The 23,117-nt window shown below is 47.0% G+C and overlaps 1 protein-coding gene across 3 annotated transcripts in view; it reads left to right on the top strand.

Moving 5' to 3' along the window:
- LOC144159449 (2-iminobutanoate/2-iminopropanoate deaminase-like) overlaps positions 1-9,616 on the top strand; it is a 32,643-nt gene extending 23,027 nt beyond the window's left edge. For 2 of the 3 annotated variants that reach the window (XM_077690947.1, XM_077690945.1), the window contains exon 6: positions 9,489-9,616. In XM_077690947.1, the coding sequence (XP_077547073.1) occupies positions 9,489-9,569 (81 nt within the window). In that variant the 3' untranslated portion in view covers positions 9,570-9,616. Of the gene's footprint in view, positions 1-5,375; positions 6,261-9,488 lie in introns of those variants that run through there. The other variant, XM_077690946.1, reaches the window with a different exon arrangement.
- The last annotated feature ends 13,501 nt before the right edge of the window (positions 9,617-23,117 follow it).

The raw sequence follows: 23,117 nt of genomic DNA, 5'->3' as shown, positions 1-23,117 counted from the left end.
TCGATATTCTTGATTATGATGAAGTTGAGCGTGAATACTTCGAGGCCTTGGCGTACCGAGGAGATATATGCCGCGCCCTCAATCGGCTCCGCAATGCCTTGAAGGTCTCAAAGGCATCCGGCATGAGAGGCACCACTAACGCCACTAACACCAAATTTCCCTCGACTAGTGACCATTATGTCTAACGGCGTTCGCACGGCAACCCGTAGAGGTGACCCTTCTCCTGTCCACTTACATACATCAGCCTTGCAAGTTGACCCACCAACGCTGCAGGTTAGCACGGCTAGGAGTGCGTCGCCTCAACTGCAGAGGCTTGGGAACCATTTCTAGGCGACGTCCCGTGATCACACGGACTTGTCTCACGTGCAGCGGCCAGAGGATTTGACGTTCACGCCCATCACGCGCGGAAAACCTACCGAGAACCCATTTTGCCTCTTCCAGCACATCGCGACGTCCGCAACCTCGACTCGTAATAATGGGAGCCCGAAAGCTCGCTCGCAGAACTGCTCCAGGAGGGAAGTTCAAGAACCTGTTCAGTCCAACGCGACGTGTGACGTGCGGATGCGGTTTTTGCCTATACGAGAACGCAAGAAAATGATAGAGCCCAATACCCTGAGCATTTCGTCCACTTGCGCTCCTGAAGTGTCCGTCAAGGAACAAGCCATCATAACAGCCGAAGCTTCATCTTTCCTAAATGACGACGTATATCTTCGAGCGTACGAATGAACGATAAGCGTGGCGAACATGATAAAGTGCCTGTCGCCGTCAAAGAAGGTTCAGCGACAGCAACCCGAGCAGACGACCGAAAACGTGAAGTCGAGGATGTGAAAAAAACTGTCGAACGTCAACCGTATATGTTCGAATACATTTTTGTTCCCGAATTCATGAAGGATGAATCCTTACCGGACCTTCCTGGAAGCCAGCTAGCCGAGTTCGTAGTAGTCCAAGTGGGTGCACCTAAGCGCTCATATGAGTCCTTCCTTGTTGCTGAGGGTGGAAGGTATAAACCACCCTTGATGACCCTTTCTCGTCACAGTGAACATCCACAGAGGCCTGGTCCGAAAGGAGCCGAACCGTATGCTAACTTGGTTCCCATCAGGAAAATGTGCTCGCAGGCATCGGAAACTGTTAAAACGCAAGCACGAGACAGGCACAAGACAGATCAGAATCCACCGACCTACGTGATGCATCAGAGCTGCAGGTACAATGAACAGTTGAGACTTTCACGGCAACAGCTTAAGCAAAATAACTACTCAACTGAACGACTGGAGACATCGCAGCAGGCTTGGAGCCTAGTTTTGATGTCTGCTGCTGCACCTTGGCGGCGTTTGGCTGTAATGAAAGCTGCGAGACGATGGATGCACCGCTGGAGACAAAAAAAGGACAGCATTTGCGGGCAGCTTCACTGGGATTGACAGTGGATTGCTTGTTCGGAGTCCTTACAGCGTTTCTACTTGATGCCGGATGCAAACGTTGAGGGCGCGGGAGTGTGTTGAATCTCCCGACGGGTATGAGCGGGTCCTTACCATTGTCATCATCATCGTGTAGACCGTGCGAGTAAGGTCCCCGCTAAGGGCAGCCATGGCCCAGGTCTGCCTTGCGGTGTTCTTCCGCTACACGTACCTCCAAACTAACTGGTACATGACTGATTGCGCTGGGAAGTGACACGTCAATCAGTACGCAGTGTTTAAAATAGCTCCGTAGCAGACGATGCTGCATGTGCTATCTGATTACGAAAGCAGCCGTGAAGGGGAAGTGACACGCCGGCCGGCCAGGGGCTTTGTCGGTCAGCCAGCCACGCAGCTGGAGAACTGGTTGAGCTCCTGTGGGCACGCTTCCCCCCAGGCTGCCGCACGCGCAAAGATGTTGCGCACAGGCCTTCTCCTGCGCTGCTGGGCAGCTGCAACGTCACTTCGGCCTCACCGTAATGGCTTCACTCTTCTCAGTTCCAGCTTCAAAATCGGCAATTATTGATGGTCATTTGTGCAGTGCGTGTGTGTATTTCAGCTGTCATGTTTCGTATCTTGCAGTCCTTTTTTTTTTTTTTTTTCGCAAACCGTATGGAAATGTGGTTTTCAAGAGGTCAAAATTTTTTCCGCAGTTGGCCTTTAATAAGTGTCTGCTTTGTTCAGAGTCTCAGGTCACAAGTCAGCAGAAGCCACTCTTAGTTTGAAATTTCAGGATGGGCCCCTCTAGGTAGAGCAAGCTCAGAAAACGTTTCAGTCATCTTTTTCTCTATTACATCGACGCTAATTGTCACCAATGTGACAGTACAAACATGTCTTTTTGCTCATATTTATACATCTTTTCCAGAAATCATGCGGTGCATTCCCGACCCTACCTTAACATTTGTAACACCATGTAATGAATCCCTTCCACAGTTATGATGACTCCACTCTGATGAGGGTTTACTGTGTTTAGACAGCATGCCAGCATTGTTCCCTCTCCCTTCCCATGTGAAGTGAAACATCATTTTGCCAGTTCACAAGGGTTCCCTGACACAGCTTTTGTTGAGAACCAGTGGTCTATATTTCACCACAGCCCATATTTTCCCTCATTTTAATGGTACGTTGTTGTTGTGAGAATAGCAGTATCAGTGATCCTGTGCTTTGGTATCTGGGGAACACTGTGGGATGTTCTAACAGGTATGTGCAGGGTCATTTGTGGCAGTATTGAGTCTCGGGCTATGTTTTCCCAGCTCAGTTTCTGAGAGGTTTTCATAGAGATGGATGACATGGTTAATTAGTTGACATTCGGTTGGAGTGGATGTAGCTACCCGCTAAGCCAAGATGAGTTTTTTTAGCATCAGCAGGCTAAGTACGGGCAGTCTTTTTTATGACGGTTAATGCAGTGTCATGTTTTAGGCAGCTGCTTTTGCATTTAGAAGGTGAAATGAAAGGTACGGCACTTAGATAATGCCCACAGGGGCTATTGAGACAAAATACAACTGTTTTAATTTTAAAGAACGGAGCTTTTGGTAATTCACACAGCTCCATTCCAGCCACAAACGATGTTTTTCTGACCGAAAAACGCAAATGTTGAAAAAATTTCGAAGTTTGTGCTACAGTGACGTAATTTGAGCAGGAGTGGCGTAATATGAGCCAGTGCTAAAAACATGGTTATTGGCATGCTAGCTGTGTGTTAGCATTCAAGTGATACAATGAAATGGAACTAGAGTCCTCGCTACAATCGCCCAGTCATGTTTCTTGGCGGTGGCTCTGGTCGGCGGCCGCCAGTCACACAAACAAGATTCTGTGACATCATAGAAAAGTTGCCGGAAAGCGGCTGGGAGGACCACACTGTGTCGTCTGTTTTCTTTAATGTCTGGATTATTCCTTAGAAGTTTGCACTAAAATTAATATCATTGTTATCAGCGCAAATGAGTCTTTTTTTAGCCATTCAAGAGTGAAATTTTTTTGCCAAATGCGAACCCCCAGGGTCGATTTTTTTTTATTGCCGATTTAAATTCTTTGGGCAAATCTTTTTCAAGAAAGAATTGCCGCCATATTTTTGGGGTGACCATAAAGTGGCAAAAAAAATCTTTTGAGTTGTTACATACACCTGGATTATTCATGATTAACGTACAAAAAATTCTAGAAAGGTTTCATGGGTGCAAGAAGGGGGAGGAATGGAAGAAGCGCATCAGTTTCACGGGCTCAAGAAGTGGGAAGCGTCCGGAGGACGAACCCGAAACTAGTTGCTGCACGCCCGCGCATGACCGGATGTGCAAGCGATAGCTGGCGCACGCCTGTTGTAAAGCATTAAAAAAGAAAGGAGAAAAAAGAAGAGCCACCGGCATAAGAAAGAAATTTCTCATATTTCGGCAGTGTGGCAGCGCATGTCAAGCGAGAGAAATGATAAAAAAAATGCACTTTTTATACATACAAGCGATGACGTACATGTACGTTTCAGCGTTAATGACGCAGACTTTGTCTACACGGCCCCTTTAAGATGGCAGGCCCCGCTGTGCGAAAGCTAGCAAAATGCAGGCCAGCAAATAAATGCCTATAGCAAGTTTTATCCCTATGGCTAGTTTGGGCTGTGCTTGACTATGAAACTGTGCAGTGGCTATGGAGACTCCAAAACTGCAGCAGTTGTTACCCATAACAGCTGCTGGCTTTTCATTCATGGTTCACTGTAGTCGATCTGCCAAGTGCACAACAGTGATCTTGTAGTTTGCTGCTGCACGCAGTGGGAGGAACATTGCTTTGCATCAGAAAGAGAGATTGCGCATTAAAGCACAAATGGGATTAAAAGCACTTGATAATGTTTTGGCAACAACGTGAAAAAAAAAAACAAGGACAAATGAAGCAGACAAGACAAGTGCCGACTCAGAACTAATTTAATCGCACAAACTATACAAAGTTGCCCAGCTTATCACCCTTTTCCACTTGTTAACACTGCAAAGTCCTAAATTTCGAGACGAAAAGCTATAAGTACAATTCCAAGCATTGTGGAAAGCCATTGGCTCAAAAATTGATTATGTTAATGCTGCATGGTCTGTGTGAAGCCTCTTGCCGTTTTCAGCTTCAGTGCATATATTCTTCGCTGCTTTGCTGTGGCTTAAATTCAGCACACTGCAGTGGAAGCTGTGAATTTGTGCTCTGTAGTTTATATTGAAATTTATTTTTTATTTTTATGTAACGATACTGCAGGCCAGTATTTTGGCCCTGGCAGGAGGGGCTACACAGTATACATACAATATAATGAAGATTAGTAACAACAATCAAGACAACACTAAGACTATAGCAACGTTCAACCATCAAAATTTACAATGTGGGACTCAAGCTCTTTCATAAAATCAGCAGATTCAAAAACCTCTCGTGGCAAAGAATTCCATTCAGACACAGTTCGGGGGAAAAATGTGTACTTGTGAGTGTCAGTTCTGGCGAAAATTGGCAATAATGAGTATTCATGGTTATGTTTAGTTGTCCGTGAAGTTAAAGGTTTTATACAATTAGGAAGTAATAATTTAGTTTTCCCTACAAGACAGTTATGAAGAAAGCCAAGGTGACTAACTTTCCGGCAAGCCTCCAGAGTCAATACGTTGTATTTCTGCATCAACAAGGATGGCGAATTATGCCTTCTATATTTACCAAAAATAAATCTCATTGCCTTTCGTTGAACTCTTTCAAGCTGCATAACATCCTTCATAAAATGGTGATCCCATACTTCAGCAGCATACTCCAGTTTTGACCAAACGCATGTATTTACTGTCTGGTTCACACTGCAACTCGAATAAAACCGAAAAAAAAAAAAACGAGACTGATAAGGAACAACAACAAATGCTAAAAAAAAGTGCAGTGCTGTTCCTATGTCAAGTGGTTGTCTGACTTGTCTTTGTGTGGGGCTTTTTGTTCTGCATTTTCGCACAGAGTGCTGCGGTGGAGATTGAGGCTATTGCCGTCGACTGCAACTAGGGACTCGCCGCAGTGGACTTTGCATGGATCAAAAAAAGTTGTCCTTGTTGTTGGAGTGCTTCTATTTTTTTACTGGGGTGCTTTCTGCACTAAAACAGACTTTCCTGTGAACTAACAATCTCATATTTCTTGTTACAACTGAGAGGCTTGCCCATCACCCCTGTTAGCCCTACACGTGCACTATTAGTGTAAATGTGCTTTGCTAGTTCTGTAATTGGCATGCTCAAATTACTCCTGTAGGCCTCAATACGTGTCTCTAACCCACGTTTCAAAGTCAAAGACCGTAACGCATTCACTCGGTCTACCTTCAGTCAGCTAAGGGCAAGGATTAGCCATGGATGCACGCTCACCTTACATTCCGTAGGCCCATTCATTTTAATTCAGTAATATTTCTTGAATTGATTTTTTGCTGTCGGCTATTTTGTGTGTTATTTTTTGGTCGTGCCAACGATGACACTGGATTTTCAACCTATCAGGTCAGCCTATGCTTTTTCACTGAAAGTTTCACATCAGGCAAGAATTTCATGGATGTGCTTTTCGTAAATGAAAGCTCCTATAGCGCGCACCCTGGAAGAGGATGGACCACAGTGCTAAAAGTAAACAGAAAGCACATTCTGCATAATCGTTCCAGTAAAAAGGATACCTCGGTATCATGTCCTCTTCAGGAAAGCATCTTGTGGAAGCTCGTTTCCTAGAATTGTTCTTGCAAATGGAGAATCAAATTTTTAACTTAAATAATTAATTTCTCAGTGAATTAAACCACTTGCTGCCAGAAAAGTGCGGCGGCGCTATAAAACACCAGATCTTTTGAATAAAACAATTTTGTATTTTGTCTGCATGGCCCCTTTAAGGAACCATTTACTGAGTGAATTCTCGTGATTCCCAAGCATGACCTGCCATTGTCATTCATAAAACACTGAGTCCCCGTCCACCAACTTGGTTCTCTAATGACCTCCAGACATATGGTAACTGAAGCAAAGCGCTAAATGTGCTTGAAAAATAATGATAAAATAGATCCCGCATGCACGTCAAGTGTTTTATATAAAAAGTTTGATCTTGGTGGTGTGTTTTCCATTCACTGTACTCTGCAGGCCATGCTTATTTGCACTACTACTTCAACCAACAAAACAAACAACTTAACACTTCTTGCAGGCAACACATTTCTTTTCTATGCACCTGGCGACATCCCTCCGCTAAGCCATAAACAGTCCCCCGCTTTGCACACGGGTTGAAGTTTCAGTGGTCACCCCACACTGAAAAAAATGACAGGGATGATGACACATTAAAGAAACTTGAGCCAACTCTGTTTGAAAGTATTTATTTGGTCTGGTCTGCCAGCATAAACAGGTGCAGTGAAAAGTAGATGGAGCGTGGGTTCTTGAATCCAAGATCATTTATGTGCTACAAATAATAGTGCGAGTGGTTTTCAGTTCAAAAAGTGAATTAAACGCTCACTTAAAGGTGGCTGGCTTGGCAAATCGAATTTAAATTTGTTGAACTTTATCACCCAGTGCTCCACTTACCTTTGACTGCAGTGCTACGTGAGCATGTATGCCAAGGTTGCTATTAGCAACGTTGCGCAGTTGTGCACATGTCCTGGTGTTTGCAATGTTTGACTGGCTGCATTATTTTTGTTTGTGTTGCATGGGTGTGCTTGCTTACTCCTGCGTTTGCTCACTGCAGTAATGGGCGGCAGGAGTGTTGAGGTTTTGAACTCTCCTACTATCTCGATTGTTTCAAATAGGTATTCATGGAGTCGGTAGATTTTGTTTTTGAAGGGATCATATGTAGACAACATGTAACTTTGCTTTATTCAAGGATTGGGCAGAAATTACCACGCTGTAATTTTGATGAAAACATTGGTTCCGTCACTGAGGGATTAGGGTTTAAAGAATCAGAATTCAAATTACCCACTTACTGCGCCGTAATGACATGTAGCAAAGGCTCTTGGATGTACATGAGGGAGCAGAAAAAATAAGGGCAGTCAGCAAGCACACTGACTCAAGGCTATCGTGAAACTGGCTGTTCAAACCTAGTAAAACATAGGCGGGGTGTTTTACCATGTAATAACACTACGTCGTGTACGCCACAGCCACGGGCTTTGTTCTGATTTTGGGTAAAAGAACTGACTGGAATGAGACAGCCTGAGCTTACCTGAACCGTTGGTGCCTTATGAAAAAACAGTGCGCTGTGGTCTTTTTGTCTTCAAAAGCTGTCCCGCTATTACGAGAGCCACTCAAGAGATGGCACAGCATCCCTGCTACTCATACCATTTGTTTCATACTTACTTTTCTCCCATGGTTCTACCCTCTAGCCATTTGTTAACCACCTTATTGCTGCAAAAATTGCGTTGCTTTCTATTTAAAATACTAGGAGGTTCGAGGTGCTAGTCCAAACAATATTTGAACTTGCAGTTAACTTTATCGGTATCGGCCATTTAGTTAAAGATATCCAGCATCACAAATCGGGTTCCGAAAAATAGCTGGTGCATTGCCACCCTTGCTTGTGTTTTCCTTATAAATAGCTTTTTCAATGACGTACATGTTATGGCATGTGTAATATTATGATAAGGCAAGTTTTACGTTGTCTTCGGGGCCCCTTTGAAGGGCTGCCATCTTGTTTCAAACTAACTAAAGGCCCCTTCTAAACGATTTTAAAGTCTTCCCATACAAAACCATTGCAAAGTCCTCTAGAAAAAATACTTATGTGTACTGAGGGAAAAAACTACTTGTGCAAGTTGATGAAAAAACGGCAATTTTCGGGGCGCCGGATCTCCGGAACGACATCACGAGGCGCCGCCATCTTGGTGTGGAGAAGATTGGGAAACATGGCCGCCAAGCGAAGCAGTTGCTCGTGGTTCAGGCAGAGTGCTCTTCGCCCATTTCTACCGTGGTTTTGGTTATGAGGGTGGCTGGGTTTACATCTAGTCGTTTGGTCTGTTGCGGGAAGTTGCGCGACTCGAAAGACAGGAGTTCAGAAACGTGGCGCCCGCGAATTCGCCTAGTTTCGGCCTTGAGCGTTAGGCGCGGTGCGTCCTTGAAGTGCAATTTCGGACTCATTGAGGTGTTATAAAATGCTGAGTTATTGCTGCCTTTGAAAGCGAGCTTGCGAGCGGCGGGAATGGGATGATCGACACTGCAGAAGTGGCGGCGCAGGCTACATCACCGCAAAATGTTCGAGCAGTCCGATAGCGGGTCGGGCTATTATTGCGCGCTAGTAATAATAGTTCATCTACCTGAAGGAAAATTTAACGCCAAGAGGAGGGAGGTGGGTAAATATACCAACATTACTTAAATTACAATCGTAGTGAACGTTCACATTGGGGATTGAAATGCGACGACTTTCACCTCGCCTTGCGCAACTTTTGCCGTGGCTCTACACTTGTGCGTAAAGCCCAGTCTGGGATTAGAAAAAGAATAATTTCTGCATTCACATGATACTAAAAATGCTTTGCAATTGCTCAGTTTTTCTATTCGATATTTCCAATGGCGCTCCACGCTATCTATGCATAGAGCCTCAGAATTTAAAAATGGTTTGTGAAAGGGTAGTGGAATAGAAAAAAACTTTATGAAACGCTGTTTCAGTGTTATGTACGTTCAAAACCGATTAAAAAGTGCACTTTTCTCCCCGGAGTTGCCAAAAATGTGATTTTTTAGGTTCCTATAAGGCGACATAATAAATGTCGTTCTTCTGCTCCAAATAAAGATTCTTCTGCTCAAAAATTGAGATTTCGCTGCTCCAAAAACTGCTCCCAAATGTGATTAAGCTGTCTCACCCCTGCTTAGTATAACCATTGTGGTGAACTAGCTTGCATGTGAAATTTTGTCCGCGGTATTTACTAGTCACAGACACTGACACCTGTCCCAACAACTTCAAAGGCAAGGATATTTTAGTTCTGTTCCCTGTGAATACTGCTCTCTTTTTGTCAGTAGGAGGTAAAAGGAGGCATGATGCTAAAGAAAACATGTTTAGTTAATTGTCGAGAAAGGGGAGGGGGTCAGGGCAGTGTATAAAACGTAGCGAGTTACACAAGAAGACTTCACAACTTGAAGTGCCTCTTTCACCCAGGGAGGCCTGGTAGAGATTGAAGCCATCGCAGTGGACACGGAAAAAACGACGAACTCCACTCGGTTTCGTGCTAATCTCTAGCCCCGACCTATTGCATGTGTGCCAATAAAGCGAGATTATTTTTGAAATGTTGTCATTTATTCGCCGTACCTCTAATTGATTCTCAGCACTGCAGAAACATGGTGCCGCTTTGTATCAGCCATGGAAACTACCTACCAAAAGTTCCCAGGTTCATCATTATGTCTTGTGCAAGCTCGCATGGGAATACTGTTTGTCAGGGGTGCCTTCATCAATCTCCGGGAATATTCTTTCATGCTTTGTGATTTCACAAACCAGAAAGTGGGACAATGAACCCCGGGGACGTTGCCTGTCTTTACATTCTCTGCATTGTGTGGCTATATCAAGGCACTGTTACAGCGAGTATGGTTTAATTATACTGGTCTGCTCAGCCCATTCAACACCAAGCAACAAATTTATGCTTAATTTGGAATAAAATATTTTTCACCAACTTCCAATTAATCGAATATTTTCAATGTTATTGTCATGCTTCCGTTTGACTCCCATAGAAGCCTCCTGACCATTGATGGACTAGCACGTAATGGTGTAAAACCAATGGTCCAGGTCCCTCCTGACCATGAAGTTGGTGAAAATCTTTTTTTCATTGTGACGAAAAGACTGACCGGGCGTGGGCAAGGAGCCTGGCTTGATGAAGCTTTGAGTGGTTTCTGTCGCAATGAAAGCAAACGTTGCAGTGAGGGCCCTCGCCCTGAGCCTTCGACGGGACCCTGAAGTGAAAACTTCCGTAGTGAAGGACCATGCACTGGCTTCCTGGGATTGTAGCTTAGCGTGGCAGCATGGCTGCATAAAACATAGCAGGCATATACTGGGTGGATTATTCCAAAAAAACAAACTCGTCATTGCAGGGATATTGCAGGAAGCAGTCTGGCACTGCTGTCGTGTTAAGTTTTTTGTTGTCTTAATCGACAAGGGTTTGATAGGCGTTGAGTGATGATGCTGTGTAGAGCATATCTCATATGCACGTAATGTGCTGTTAAGGCCATGCTCAGTTAGAAAAGGCATGCGCTACACAAAAGTGTTCAGCAAAGTGCCAGTAAACAGCACTTTGAAAGCACTTCTTATTGCCAGCACTGAGAAGCACTGCGTGCATTGCTTGCTGCAGGAGATACTCTCTACTTGGGCTTTGATTGAAATTTGTTGAGTGGCTCTGGAATTCGTTTTTTTTTTTGGAGGGGGGGTGCAAAGAAGCTTGAGCCAACAGTTGCAACATGGCTTGAATGGCGTTACTGATGCACGCAAATGATGCCTCGGCCGAGAAACAAGAAAATGTTTTGGGCTAGTGTAATTTTATTTATTTGGTATGCGTGGAGCAATAATAATTTACTGTCCAGCTGGTCTTTCTTCGCTGCTATGGGGGCCTATATAGCAGCCCACTAATCATAGAATGTCAAATTAGAGGGTCGACAGCCGCGTAATTATTATTTACAGGCTGGTTTATTTGTGTCAGTTTCGGTTTCGGCTAAACGACACCGAGGTGGCCGCCATGACAGGAGGGCGCTCCTGACGTCACTGTTCTCGTCGCACCACTGCCGGTGGGACGCGCGCGCGCGCGCGTCCAGATCGGCAGTGGTCTCCCCCATCTCCACGCACCGGGCAGCGTGACGTGAATCCCAAAAGCATGACGTGTACACACCGCGGAACAGCGCGTGCCAACCGCAGCCAGAGCGTAGATGACGTCACGGGAGCCCACACGTCGGCAGTCGGGGCCAGGCGGAGCAGATAGCAGAAAACCTTTTCTTTCCTTCATGTAGCAGAAGATGGTTGCAGACGGCGACACACTGATGCGGATTGCGAAAGGGTATCCGTTCTAGGCTTTTTCGGGCTTTAATGGATTTAAAATATCTTATACTGAATGGTAACTGTTTAAACTTGCTGGGATATATATATATATATATATACCGTAAAATCCCGAGCAAGCGCCCCTACCCGGACAAGCGCCCCCCCTCCATTCTCGAGTGATTTGAAATTTGCGCCAAATCCCGAGCAAGCGCCCCCTGCCTTTTTTTTAACCTTTTCCGGCGCTTCACCCATTTTCACAAAACCTCTTACCTAGTTGTTTAGTATTTTCTTTTCTTTTTTTGCTAAATATTTGCATGTTAAATTATAGAATAATGCAATTTTTTAGAAAAATAAACTGTTTGGGCTTACGTATGTCTCGTGCAGTATCCGTTCCCCATGCGTAGCCAGCACACGACCGAAGCCGAAGCTGGCCGAAACGTGAGCCAGCCGGAGCCAGCATAGCTGCTGTCAGTCGCCATTTGCCATTATCGAAAAACGTGTGGACCGTCCCACGTGTGCGGGACGTAAGCGAGAAGGATGCATTCGTACACAGTGAAAAAAAAAGGTTGAGGTTGTAGAATGGCATCGACAAACCGGCAGAAACGTGCACGCGACTGCGCGGCATTTCGGGATCGACCGGAAGAGAGTGCGCGAATGGGACAAGAACTTTGAAACCGTACTACACCGCAGCTACGGAAAAGGAAAGGCACAACGGAAGCTAAGCAACGGTGCGCCTGTATTCAGTGAAGAACTAGACGACGCTCTTTTTGAATTTTTCGAGAGTGAGAGGAGCGCCGGTCGTGCCGTCAGCAACAGGCTGTTGGCTGAAGAGGCCAGAAAAATCGCGGACAACCTGAAGCTCGGGAACTTCGCAGCATCGTCGCAATACATCAAGAGGTGGAAATAAAGTTATTTCTTTTCTCAGCGAGTGTTTTGCGTCCATATTGAGTTCCGGTCCGCTACCGTAAAAACTTTCGCGGGATAGGTATTGGGGGAGGGGGCGCTTGCTCGGGATAATACGCCGCCATTTTGAATTTCGGTCGACGACCGAGCAAGGGCCCCCCTCAAAAATTCCTCAAATTATCTGTTACCACAGGGGGGGCGCTTGCTCGGGATTTTACGGTATATATATATATATATGTCTAGAGAAAGATAAACTCACAAAGCGCGCAGAAATAGTATAAGTAAAGAGTCGGATACACAGCAAGAACAATAACAAACAAGGTTTACTTACGTAGCGGCAACGGGACTTGCCTTCATCAGAGTAAAGTTACATGATTTTGCTGTAACTTTATGTAACTTTACTCTGATGAAGGCAAGTCCCGTTGCCGCTGCTACGTAAGTAAACCTTGTTTGTTATTGTTCTTGCTGTGTATCCGAATCTTTACTTATACTATATATATATATATATATATATATATATATATATATATATACAGTAAAAGCTCGTTAATTCGGATCTCACGGGACCGGGAAAAATGTCAGAATTATCCGAATGCCGAATTAATGAATGAACAGGAAAAACAACATTAAAATCACGTTGGAGAAGCATACCTTTATTTGCTGAAGTATTTTGTATTAGTCGTCTGCTTTTTCGCGCAGATTCCGGCTGACATTACAATTTTTCTTAAAGGCCAACTGCACTCAAATTTCACCTCGACCAAATTTATTTTTAATGCGTACTAAGTACCCCCAAATCAGCTGGGACACAAGTGGTAGCCCCGTGAAACGCCTCGTTAATCAGTCAGAAAAAGCTCCGCCGCAGAGCACGCTGCTTCTGCCGGCGGATCGGGTAAACAGCCACGACGCGCCTGTGATGTTCCAACCGACAGGGGATTCTTCCTCTGGCGAGCCACGAAACTGGAGAACCGGTCGAGCTCTGCTGCGCCGCTTCACCCATTCGCTGCTCCGTGCGTTCGTGGAGCTTGCGCGCAGACATTCGCCTGAGCTGTTGACCGTCCGGCCGCTCGCTGGACGGCTGCAACGTCACTGCAATGGCCGCGCTCTCCTCGGTTTCGGTTTCAAAATCGCCGATTTTTGCTGGCCGTGTGCGGCGTCCACGCGCGTATTTCAGCTGTTGTGTTTGGCATGCTGGTTTCTTTTTAAGCAGACTATAGGAAAATAGGGTTTTCAAGAGGTCGAAATTTTGAGTGCAGTTGGCCTTTAACTATTTCAAGTGGCCAACAGCACGCAAACTGTCGGAACTGCTCAGGCAAACGTCCGCGTACATCAAAAGCGCCTCCGAGACTTCTCGTGATGTGCGATGAGGTCGCGGCTGCACCTCCGCGCATGACTCGTGGTCTTCCTGGATCAGAATCGTGGTCAGAATCGTGGTCTTCCTGGGTGCCCGTGACATCATTAATAATTTCTTCATAATTTCTCCAAAATTTCCACTTTAGTCGCCACGTACTTGGCTTCGTACTTCTGCCGCTTTGCCGGCGTTGCCATCACTGTAGCGCACGATGGTGGTGGCATGCAAACGCAGTGGAGCGAAGAAAGAAGACCACACTTGTGTAGCGGCAGATGTCAGAATGCGAACTCTGACGAATTAACGAGCTTGTACTATATATATATATATATATATATATATATATATATATATATATATATATATATATATATATATATATAGAAAGGAAGCCTTTTACACTGTTATCCCAGCTTTGACATTTCGCGTCAGTAGTCCTTTGAGGGCTACACGTGCTTGTTCTCTACATTCTAAAGGCATTTCAGATGTGCAAAAAAGTTGGAAAGGGGGTGGCCGGGACCTTTTAAATAAATGCCCATTGTTTTTCCTCTGTGCCAGATATAGCACTCTGCATGGGCAGTTTACACCAGAACTGAACAGTATCAATCTTTTTATCTCGGCTTTGTCTTCGTTGCGATTTTGCTTAGCACCTATCGAATGCATTCATTGCTGCAGCTGCAGGGAAAACCGACGATATTGCTTGTGTGACGGCACAAAAGCACGCAACAAATGCCCGGACGCATCGAAGGACGCAGAAAAGTGAGCAAGACCTTTTGAGTGATTTTTTCCCCCCAAGTATTTCATGTTCTGCTGACTTGGGTGTTCCGTGGATATCTCATCGTTTCACATATTTGAAATGATGTTTGAGGGGCCCTTCAAGCTGTTTGTACAATTTTTGATCCGAACACATTTATTTCAACACACGAGAAACTTCACAGAACGGCGTGCGGTACATCTCGCGCCATATACTGACTGGTCTGCAGTATTAAAAGCTTGAAGGAGTGTGCGAGCTTCTATTGAGATGAGTTTTAATTATTTCGTGGAGGCTCTCGACCAGCGTGCACCACCAATCGCGCTCTCCGCACAAGCCCGCGTCGCTGCTGGCGGCGGGTTTGAGGTCCAAGTCGAGTCCGTACACGGCCAGGCAGACAGGGCTGTCGCGATCCATGAACTTCCGCATTACGGGAAACGCCTTCCTGTCCACAAGGAAGGCGCTCTCGTACGTGACGAACGTGCCAGGGCCGTGACCGTACACGGTTGAGACCGAGGAGGCAATGCGGACGTGGCGGTCGGTGCAGAAACGCTTCAGGTTTTCCAGCTGCCACGAGTGGCACCTCCCTCCGAGCTGCAATGGTAATGCCGACGGGGAAATGTCCTCGGCGCGGAACACTATCGCCCCTGCGTGCACCGAGAAGCAGCGGGTGAGGAGGCCGCCCTCCACTAGGCTTAGGGCGCGGTGGGAGAGCAGGACCTCAGCTCCGCGAAGCGTGAGTCGCGGATGCGCGTCGTACGGTTCCAGGGGCGTCGCGTACCCCGCCACGCAGCCGTTTTCGCCACTTGGCACGTGCGTCTCGAGTATGAAGAGCCGTAACGGCGTCGCCATGGCGTCTAGGAGGTCACTGGGGATCAGAGACGCAGCGTTGTCGTCTGCGAGTCCCTCGAAGGACGCGCCCAGAGCCAGGAACATACCTGGGTTCGTCCGCCGCAAGAAGGACAGGGCTGAGGTGACAGCGGGGAGTTCCTGGACCGGCAGGCGGACATTGGTGAGCGCCAGTCCCAGCATGTTGGCTCGAACGAGCGACGCGTTGATGCGGCGGGCTACGTGGTCGTTGAGCGAAGCGAGCAGAACCTTCCAGTCGAAGGAAGGCATGAACCACGTCACTTTGTAGAAAACTGCGCGTCTCTGGAAGAGGCGCCAGCTCTTCCTGGTGGCCGGGTTGCTGACCGCTGGGACTAGCGAGTCGCTGGCGATGTCGTAGCGGACGTGCGTGAAGATGATAAGCTTGCAGATGCTGTCACCAGGGTAGGCGCGCCTCACGAGCGCGTAGGGCCCGATTGTGCACACGAGCGTGCGTTCTGGCGACCAGGCCCCGAAGGCGGTCCTGCGACGCTGCGATGGGCACTCGCTGGCGTTGAGTCGGCATCGGCGGAAGATCTCCTCGTACGGGTCGCTGTGTCTGGTCAGGTGGACGCAGATGCATATGAGGAAAACGGAGAGGAAGGCGCTAGCTGCCAGTGTGGTTATTGCCATCCAGCTGTAGGCACAGGCAAGCACGAAAGACTTGCCATGGCGCTCATTCTTGTGGCGACTCGTGGGCTTCTTCTCCTTGTCCTTCGAAGGACACTCGGGATGGATTTCGTCAAAATTCTCTGTGGACTCTGCGTCATCCTGTCGACTTGGGGTCGATTTCCAACGTCCATCTCGTCTCTTCATCGTTCTTCTTCTTCTTCTTCTTCTTCTTCTTCTTCTTCTTCTTCTTTTCGTTTAGGGTAATGGCGAGCGTTCACCGAGGGGGATTGATCAGGGCGGGCTTGAGGATGGTCTAATTAGTTAAAAGCGCGTACTTCTGAATTCGAAAACAATGATATGTAAGAATAAAACATTCACACTCTGTAGGGGCTGGAGAAGACATAAAGGGAAGTGCGGGTCGCGTGTTTCCAAACGCTCGCTGCCCAGAGCACCCACGTGACGTGTGATGTCACTGCGCGCGCTATTCTTTTGAGCGCCTGCGACAACGAGCCCACCGTTCGGGCTCTGTAGCCTCGATGTAGAGTACTGATTACTGGCGCTAACAGCTTGCGTTCTAGGCCCAGCAAAACTACGATTTTTTTTATTTTTTTTTTTCTAAACTGAAAAGGTCGTGTTGTGTTTGTTAAAAATGCTGATTTTGTATGTTTTAGGTCGCTTTAGGTTTGGGGTGCAGCCAATGACCACGTTGAATTGCCGTTCTCCATCACGCGAACAGACATGTCACGTGGGCGCTCTGTGCAGCGAAGCGTTTGGAAACATGCGTACGGGTCAACACAGGTCTTCCGATGACCATGATGAATTCGTTGTCTTCTTCTGCCACAGGCTACACGTCCACCTCTTTCCTAAGGCGGTTGAAAATGATGATGATTCTTCTCCTTGCGCGCACTTATTCCGGGACAGTGATCAGGGCTTGGTGTTACATTATGTTGAAAGCTTAGCATCCACTAAGCAATGAGCAAAACTTTCAGGAAAAAAAAAATCGCGAAATAAGGGGTCAGAAAACTTTGTGTTACGAGATAAGGCGGCCTGGAGCGAAAACGGTCATAAATTCAGGCATTTTTGCATGCGAATGGTCGTGACAAGCAGCACCAAACAAAATGTTAACAGCTACAATGTAGTGGGCCCATGCGTGCGTTTATACAAACCTTTGGTGTTTCTAAGCGCACGGCTAATTACGAAAGCTCGGATTTGCTGTTTACAAAAGCTTCCATAGCGTAATTTTAGGGTTGTTAGTTTTCGGGTTTTATATTTTTTTAGAACAGGGGGGTAAAAATCGGGTGCTATTTTTCAAACGGATAACCGGGGAGAAATCGGGTTTTTCTGTGAAGCCATTGCGAAAAATTCGGTTTTTTTCGACAACGTTCGACAACGTTCGACAACGTTCGACAAGGCGTTCGACAACGTTAAACACTCGGCAATTCTTGACAACCTCAGCCGACTGGGCCTTGGGAAACGGGTATACAACTACGTAAGTAACTTCCTATGCGAACGCACAGCTACTCTAGCTGTAGGGGGACTCCAATCAGATGTGATCAAGCTTGGGAGCAGGGGAACTCCACAGGGTTCAGTCCTTTCCCCGTTTCTTTTCAACGTAGCCATGATGGGGCTTCCCGAAATACTGCAAAAGATCGATGGTCTCCAACACAGCCTCTATGCGGACGATGTCACGCTTTGGGTCAGCGGAGGCAGTGACGGGCAAATTCAGGACACCTTGCAACAAGGCATTGAGGCGGTGGAGCGGTACGTAAGTCCCAGGGGCCTCAGTTGCTCCTCGCAAAAGTCAGAATTGTTGCTCTACAGGCGCACTAGTAGGGGTAGACGTACCGACCCGAACCCCCCGGTTGTGAATATTTTCGCGAATGGAACGCAGCCCATCCCCACAGTGTCCAGTATACGGGTTCTCGGTCTCCGAATACAGGCCAATGGACACAACTCGGAAACCGTCCTCGCGCTCCAAAAAAGCGTGCATCAGACTACCCGACTCATATCGCGAATCGCTAACCGGCATCACGGTATGAAGGAGCACAACCTTGTTCGATTAGTTGAAGCCTTCGTCCTCAGTAGGATAACCTACGTCACCCCTTTTCTACACCTCAGAAAGGACGAAGAACTCAAAATTGACGCCCTTATTAGACGGGCCTACAAGCAGGCCCTCGGCATCCCGATCACTGCTCCGACCGAACGTTTCGAGGCGCTGGGGCTTCACAATACCCTTAGCGAACTAATAGAGGCTCAACGGCTGGCTCAACGGGAACGGCTTAGCCACAGCCAGACGGGTCGGCATATTCTCGGCTCCCTGGGCATCAACCACCTGCGAACAGGCACTCACAAGATACCCTTGGCTCCCGAAGTGCGCGATCAAATTCACATCCCACCGTTCCCTAAAAATATGCACCCGGTTCACAATCAGGAACGCAGGCAGGCAAGGGCGAAAGCCCTGCACAAACGATTCGGAAATTCGGAGGACGTGCTGTACGTGGACGCGGCCGACTATCCGGGTCGCAATGCTATGGCAATTGCAATAGTCAATCACCAGGGCAATTCCATCAGCTCCGGGTCGGTCCGCACGAGCGAGCCGGAGGTGGGCGAAGAGGCGGCCATTGCCCTGGCAATGACGGCATCCGCAAAAATCAAATACGTGGTAAGCGACTCAAAGTCTGCTATTATAAATTACGCAAGGGGGCGCATCTCCCCAGAGGCATCTGCAATTCTAAGGATTGGGCTCAACAACATTCAGCGTTCGGGCAAGATATGTCTAATATGGGCACCTGCACACTCTGGCCTGGCTGGGAATGAATGCGCGCACGACGCCGCTCGAGGATTTTCTGACCGAGCTGGTGACGACAACAACGCTCATTCACTTCGCTGTTCGGGTAGGGATCGCCTTGTGTCCTACAGGGACATAACTAATCATTACAGGCTAGAGCGGACCCGCTTCCCCCCGGCTCATCCTACCCTCAGTAAATGGCAATCCGTGGCTTGGAGACTTCTACAGACCAACTCGTATCCCAACCCGGTTGCGTACAGTCACTGTTACCCTGGGCAATATTCTGACAAGTGCCACCGGTGTAAGGACAGGGCAGACTTAGCCCACATGCTGTGGGCTTGTCCACAGGCGACAACGTTAGGTCGCAACATCGCTACTGTAGAGCAATGGGAGACCGTATTGCTCAGCTCCGACCCAGCTGATCAAGTCTGGGCCATTCAGCTGACCGAAGACGCTGCTAGAGCCCAAGGGCTCTTGGCCGACGTCTAGGACTACTGGCTGTTATGCAATAAAGTTTTCACTCACTCACTCACTGGGGCATGATTAAATCTGCAGATGTGCTCTGTAATACACTCAGTTTGTTTTAATATTAGCAGAAGACATGGCGAGCTTCCTAACTCTAACGCGTTAAAATTGGTGTTTGTTTTAAGCTGGTAGTCTGGGGGACATCAGGGTTTTCTAGCAAATACTCTCGGAAACTTCGTGTTTCAATCAGTAATGAATCTGATGACAGCATAGCATTGATAACTTCTCAGAAATTAAACATTTTATTCACAAAAAGCTGGTCATCGATTTTTTTGCACACCTTTGTTCACCTACATTATCATCTATCTGCATGCGGAACATGTCGGCCTCCATTCGAAACCTGTGTAATCGGTGAACGTATCTCAGTTGAGAGAAAGTTCTCTCGACATCACAGCTTCCGTTAGCTCGGCACAACAACGTCAGTGCAGCATATCTGCCAGCCTGGGGTAGCGAGCGGCAGAGTCATGCCAATACGTAATGAGTTCGAAACCTGTGTTTGTGGGGCTTGCTTCCAGCAAGGAGGAGGAGGAGGATAAACTTTATTGGGAGCATCGTAATGTGGTGTGGGGCCCTCATTCCAGGACTCCATTGGAGACCCCTGCCGCTACGGCCCTTTCCACCAGCCTAAGCTGGGAATCGAGACCGGAGCTGGACAGCTCCTTCTCCTACTGCTCACGGGAAGGGTGCGTGGGGGTTGAGAACGGCGGACCGTCAGCACACAGTTGTGAAGATCGCTACAGTTAAACCTAGACATAACGAAGTTGACAAAAATTTGCAAATTTTTCGTTACGCGCAGGCTTTCGTTACATTCACGTTTCAGATTAAGGCTCGCGTGAATGAAGCAGAAACGAAACCGAAATTCTATGACTTCGTGTAGCGTAAAAAAAAAAAAAAAAAAACGACAGGGGACACAGGGAGGCGACGAGCACAAGCGCTAACTTCCAACTGAGTTTATTGAAAAAAAATGCGGGAATTTAAACACTGGGGCGGCACATTATCATAAAGAAACAAAGATAGAAACGAACAGAACAAAAGCAAGGCATGATAAATTTTGCACACAAAATTATTCGCACAACGCTGTGACGTCGACAAATGGCAGCACGAAATTCCAGATATCAGTGATGATGAACTCACCTTAAAGGATTTATTTCACCGTGACAAACTGCGTGATTTGCAACTGCGGGATTTGCAACTGCTGCTTTACCACGAGCTTAGTCACTACACGGCACTCCAAAGAAGCACGGTCACTTACCCACGTATTCACAAACGTAACTTCAGTATCACTTTTGCCTTTTCACACTTTCCGGTGCCTCAACCCATTTCAAGGACCTACTACTACTACTAAGTGGTTCAGGTGAAAAGGAAAGGAAATGCACTGAGCCCAGCTGGGGGCTCAAACGTATGCTGAAAGGGTGCCTTTTCACGAACTTGATACTCTTTGCCGCACTAAAAATGTTCGAGAGGGCACTTGCTGGGAACTGCACCGGGCGGGTATACGTTCTTCTTTCTTGAAAAGACAAAACTTTCCTTTTCTGGCAGCAGATGTCATAATCGACGAACTGACACCACAAGTGGTAGTGAAGACTCGCGGCTACACGCCGACAGGCAGGCCTAACCGACACTGCACTCGCAAAGGAAACGCACGGTAGTTTACGGTGCGGGCGAAGTTCGCTAAATTAGCGCATTTCTCAGCCAATTTTTCAGGAAAAGCGCAAAAAAAAAAAAACAATGGGTCATCAGCGTAGCAATTTTGTTACATCAAGGTTAACCGTCGCCACGCCTTTGTTACATAGAGGTCACAAACACATGGGTTTCAATGGGGCTGGCAATGGAGAATTGAAAAACTTCGTTAAATCCAGGAATTCGTTACACACAGGTTCGTTACATCCAGGTTTATCTGTATTTTGGAAATGTCTATTCGGGAGATACAGGCGTAACCCTATTCTTCTGAAACATGTTCGTGGTGCAAAAATCTGGTAAAATCGGGTTTTACCCGATAACGAACAACCCTACTATTTTACACCATACTTCATACTGAGGCAACATGGTATTTGTTGTGGCTCATTCCTCAGCGATTCCGTTCAGAAGGCAAAGCATTCAGAAACCAAGCAAAATATTCTCTAAGGAGTGATATTTCGCGTAGATGCAGGAGTCAACGTAAATGCGAATACTTCCAAATGCTTGGAGCGGTCTGAATAATTCTGTGTAAATGTACGTCAAAAGTACGACCATTTCATGTTCGTTTCAAAGTGTCCATTTCGAGCGAGCCCTGATTGGCTGAAAGCAGATGATCAGTTGTGACCACGTGGTTGTGACGCAGCACAAGAGAGGCGGGGCGTCGGTTTCTGTGCACGCCATTGGTCAGAGGCCTCGCAAGACCACAACTACGTCACGATTAAAGCGGACGTGAAATGAACATTGCTGAAACAGCACAACCCCTCATTCCAACCCTAATAAAACAATCGAAGCGTCACACGAAGCAAGCTGTCCTGCTCAATATCCATTGTGCCAACATACTTTGCGTAGCACTCAAGACCCTCAGAGGCACCAGTTCTGAAGGAATCGGGATTAGCCTGAAAGCTGCGCCTCGAAGTCCGCTGGATGCATGTAAAAATATATGAGGGCGTTGCTCTTCTGTGACAAGTGACGCCAAGACAAGCAGATCGTCTGCTACATGATTCAGCCAAGTTTTATTATTCTGCCCTGCCTTGCTGACGGTTGCGCCCTTATCACCGCCAAGTTGGACATTCATTGTTCCTTTTATGATGCGACAATGCTCGCTAACGGGCTGCCTGCCTCCCTCTTATCTCCAAGCTCTAGGTCGTTCGTTTAGCACTGCACTCTATATACAGCCAGGCGCGGCGGTTTTCGCAGAGAGCCGGCTTTCAAAGGACCCACCGTGGTGGTCCAGGAGTTAAGACAGGCTGCTGCGCCCAAAAGACGAAGGTTCGATCCTGTCCGCGGCCACCGTCGTTCTGATAGAGGCAAAAGATGAAAACACCCCTGGGCGAAGTTTTCGGTGCACGTTGAAGATTCCAAGGTGGTATAAAATTATCCGAAACCATTCAATACTATGTGCATCACAGACCATCCTCGGCGCGTAAATTTTAAAATTTTGACATTCAAGGGGCTCGGTGCATAGCGCTCCGAATATGCACTGTTTTATGGAGGTACTTGATAAAAATTTCCCCGCATTTCCCCGAGGGGAAGAATGTGAAAGTGCGAATGCAGGAGTTGAATTTGCGCGGTTCGGTAATGTTCGCGATAGAGAGATCACACACACACACACACACAACTACAAAGAAAGAAAGATGCATTTATTCACAGACACCTATTTGTGTTGTCGTTGTACCTGATTGCTAGAGCGGATCTCAGCTTTGAAATTTCGTGTCAGTACTCCTTTAAGCGGGTGCATTAGCCCTTCTCACGCCCGATTCCTGGCCAATCCCCCACGTGGGTATGTGCCATGTCAGCGGCCAGGCAGCGCGCGCCCATCTTCCCCCGTTGCCAAGGAAGACGATGAGCGCGCGCACCCGCAGCTGTTGCTATGTGGACGGACGGCGGTCAACGGAATTCAGGGTCGCTTATAAAGTGCATTCGCACTTAAAATGTCCTGGTGCCTTCCTGCTTGGTGTCAGGCTGCAAAGGACGCTTACAAAGAGTGCCAGAAAGAAAATGCTTCCCAGCAATGCACGTGTGTAGCAGTAAAGCAGACTGGAAAGCGGCTGTGTTTTGCTTTTGATGCGACTAATATTGGAGAAAGTGCAGTAAAAATTTTTTTTTTTTCAAAATATTGCAGCGTCAGCGATGTGAAGTCAAGACAATTGAATGTTAATACTGCGGCTACAGTGAATACTGCGACTGGGCCAGCTTGTTTGTGCGACGCTACTCTCCGTTGAAGTTTTTTTTATCTTGTTATTGTTTTCCGTTCCTTTGAATGAGAATGAATGAATGAATGAATGAATGAATGAATTTATTTAG

This window comes from Haemaphysalis longicornis, unplaced genomic scaffold (assembly GCF_048455015.1).
Source record: "Haemaphysalis longicornis isolate Haplotype H1 unplaced genomic scaffold, Haemaphysalis longicornis Haplotype H1 scaffold_10, whole genome shotgun sequence".
Classification (NCBI taxonomy): Eukaryota; Metazoa; Arthropoda; class Arachnida; order Ixodida; family Ixodidae; genus Haemaphysalis; species Haemaphysalis longicornis.
The sequence above is the reverse complement of the archived record's forward strand: the minus strand, read 5'-3'. Positions and strand labels throughout refer to the sequence as shown.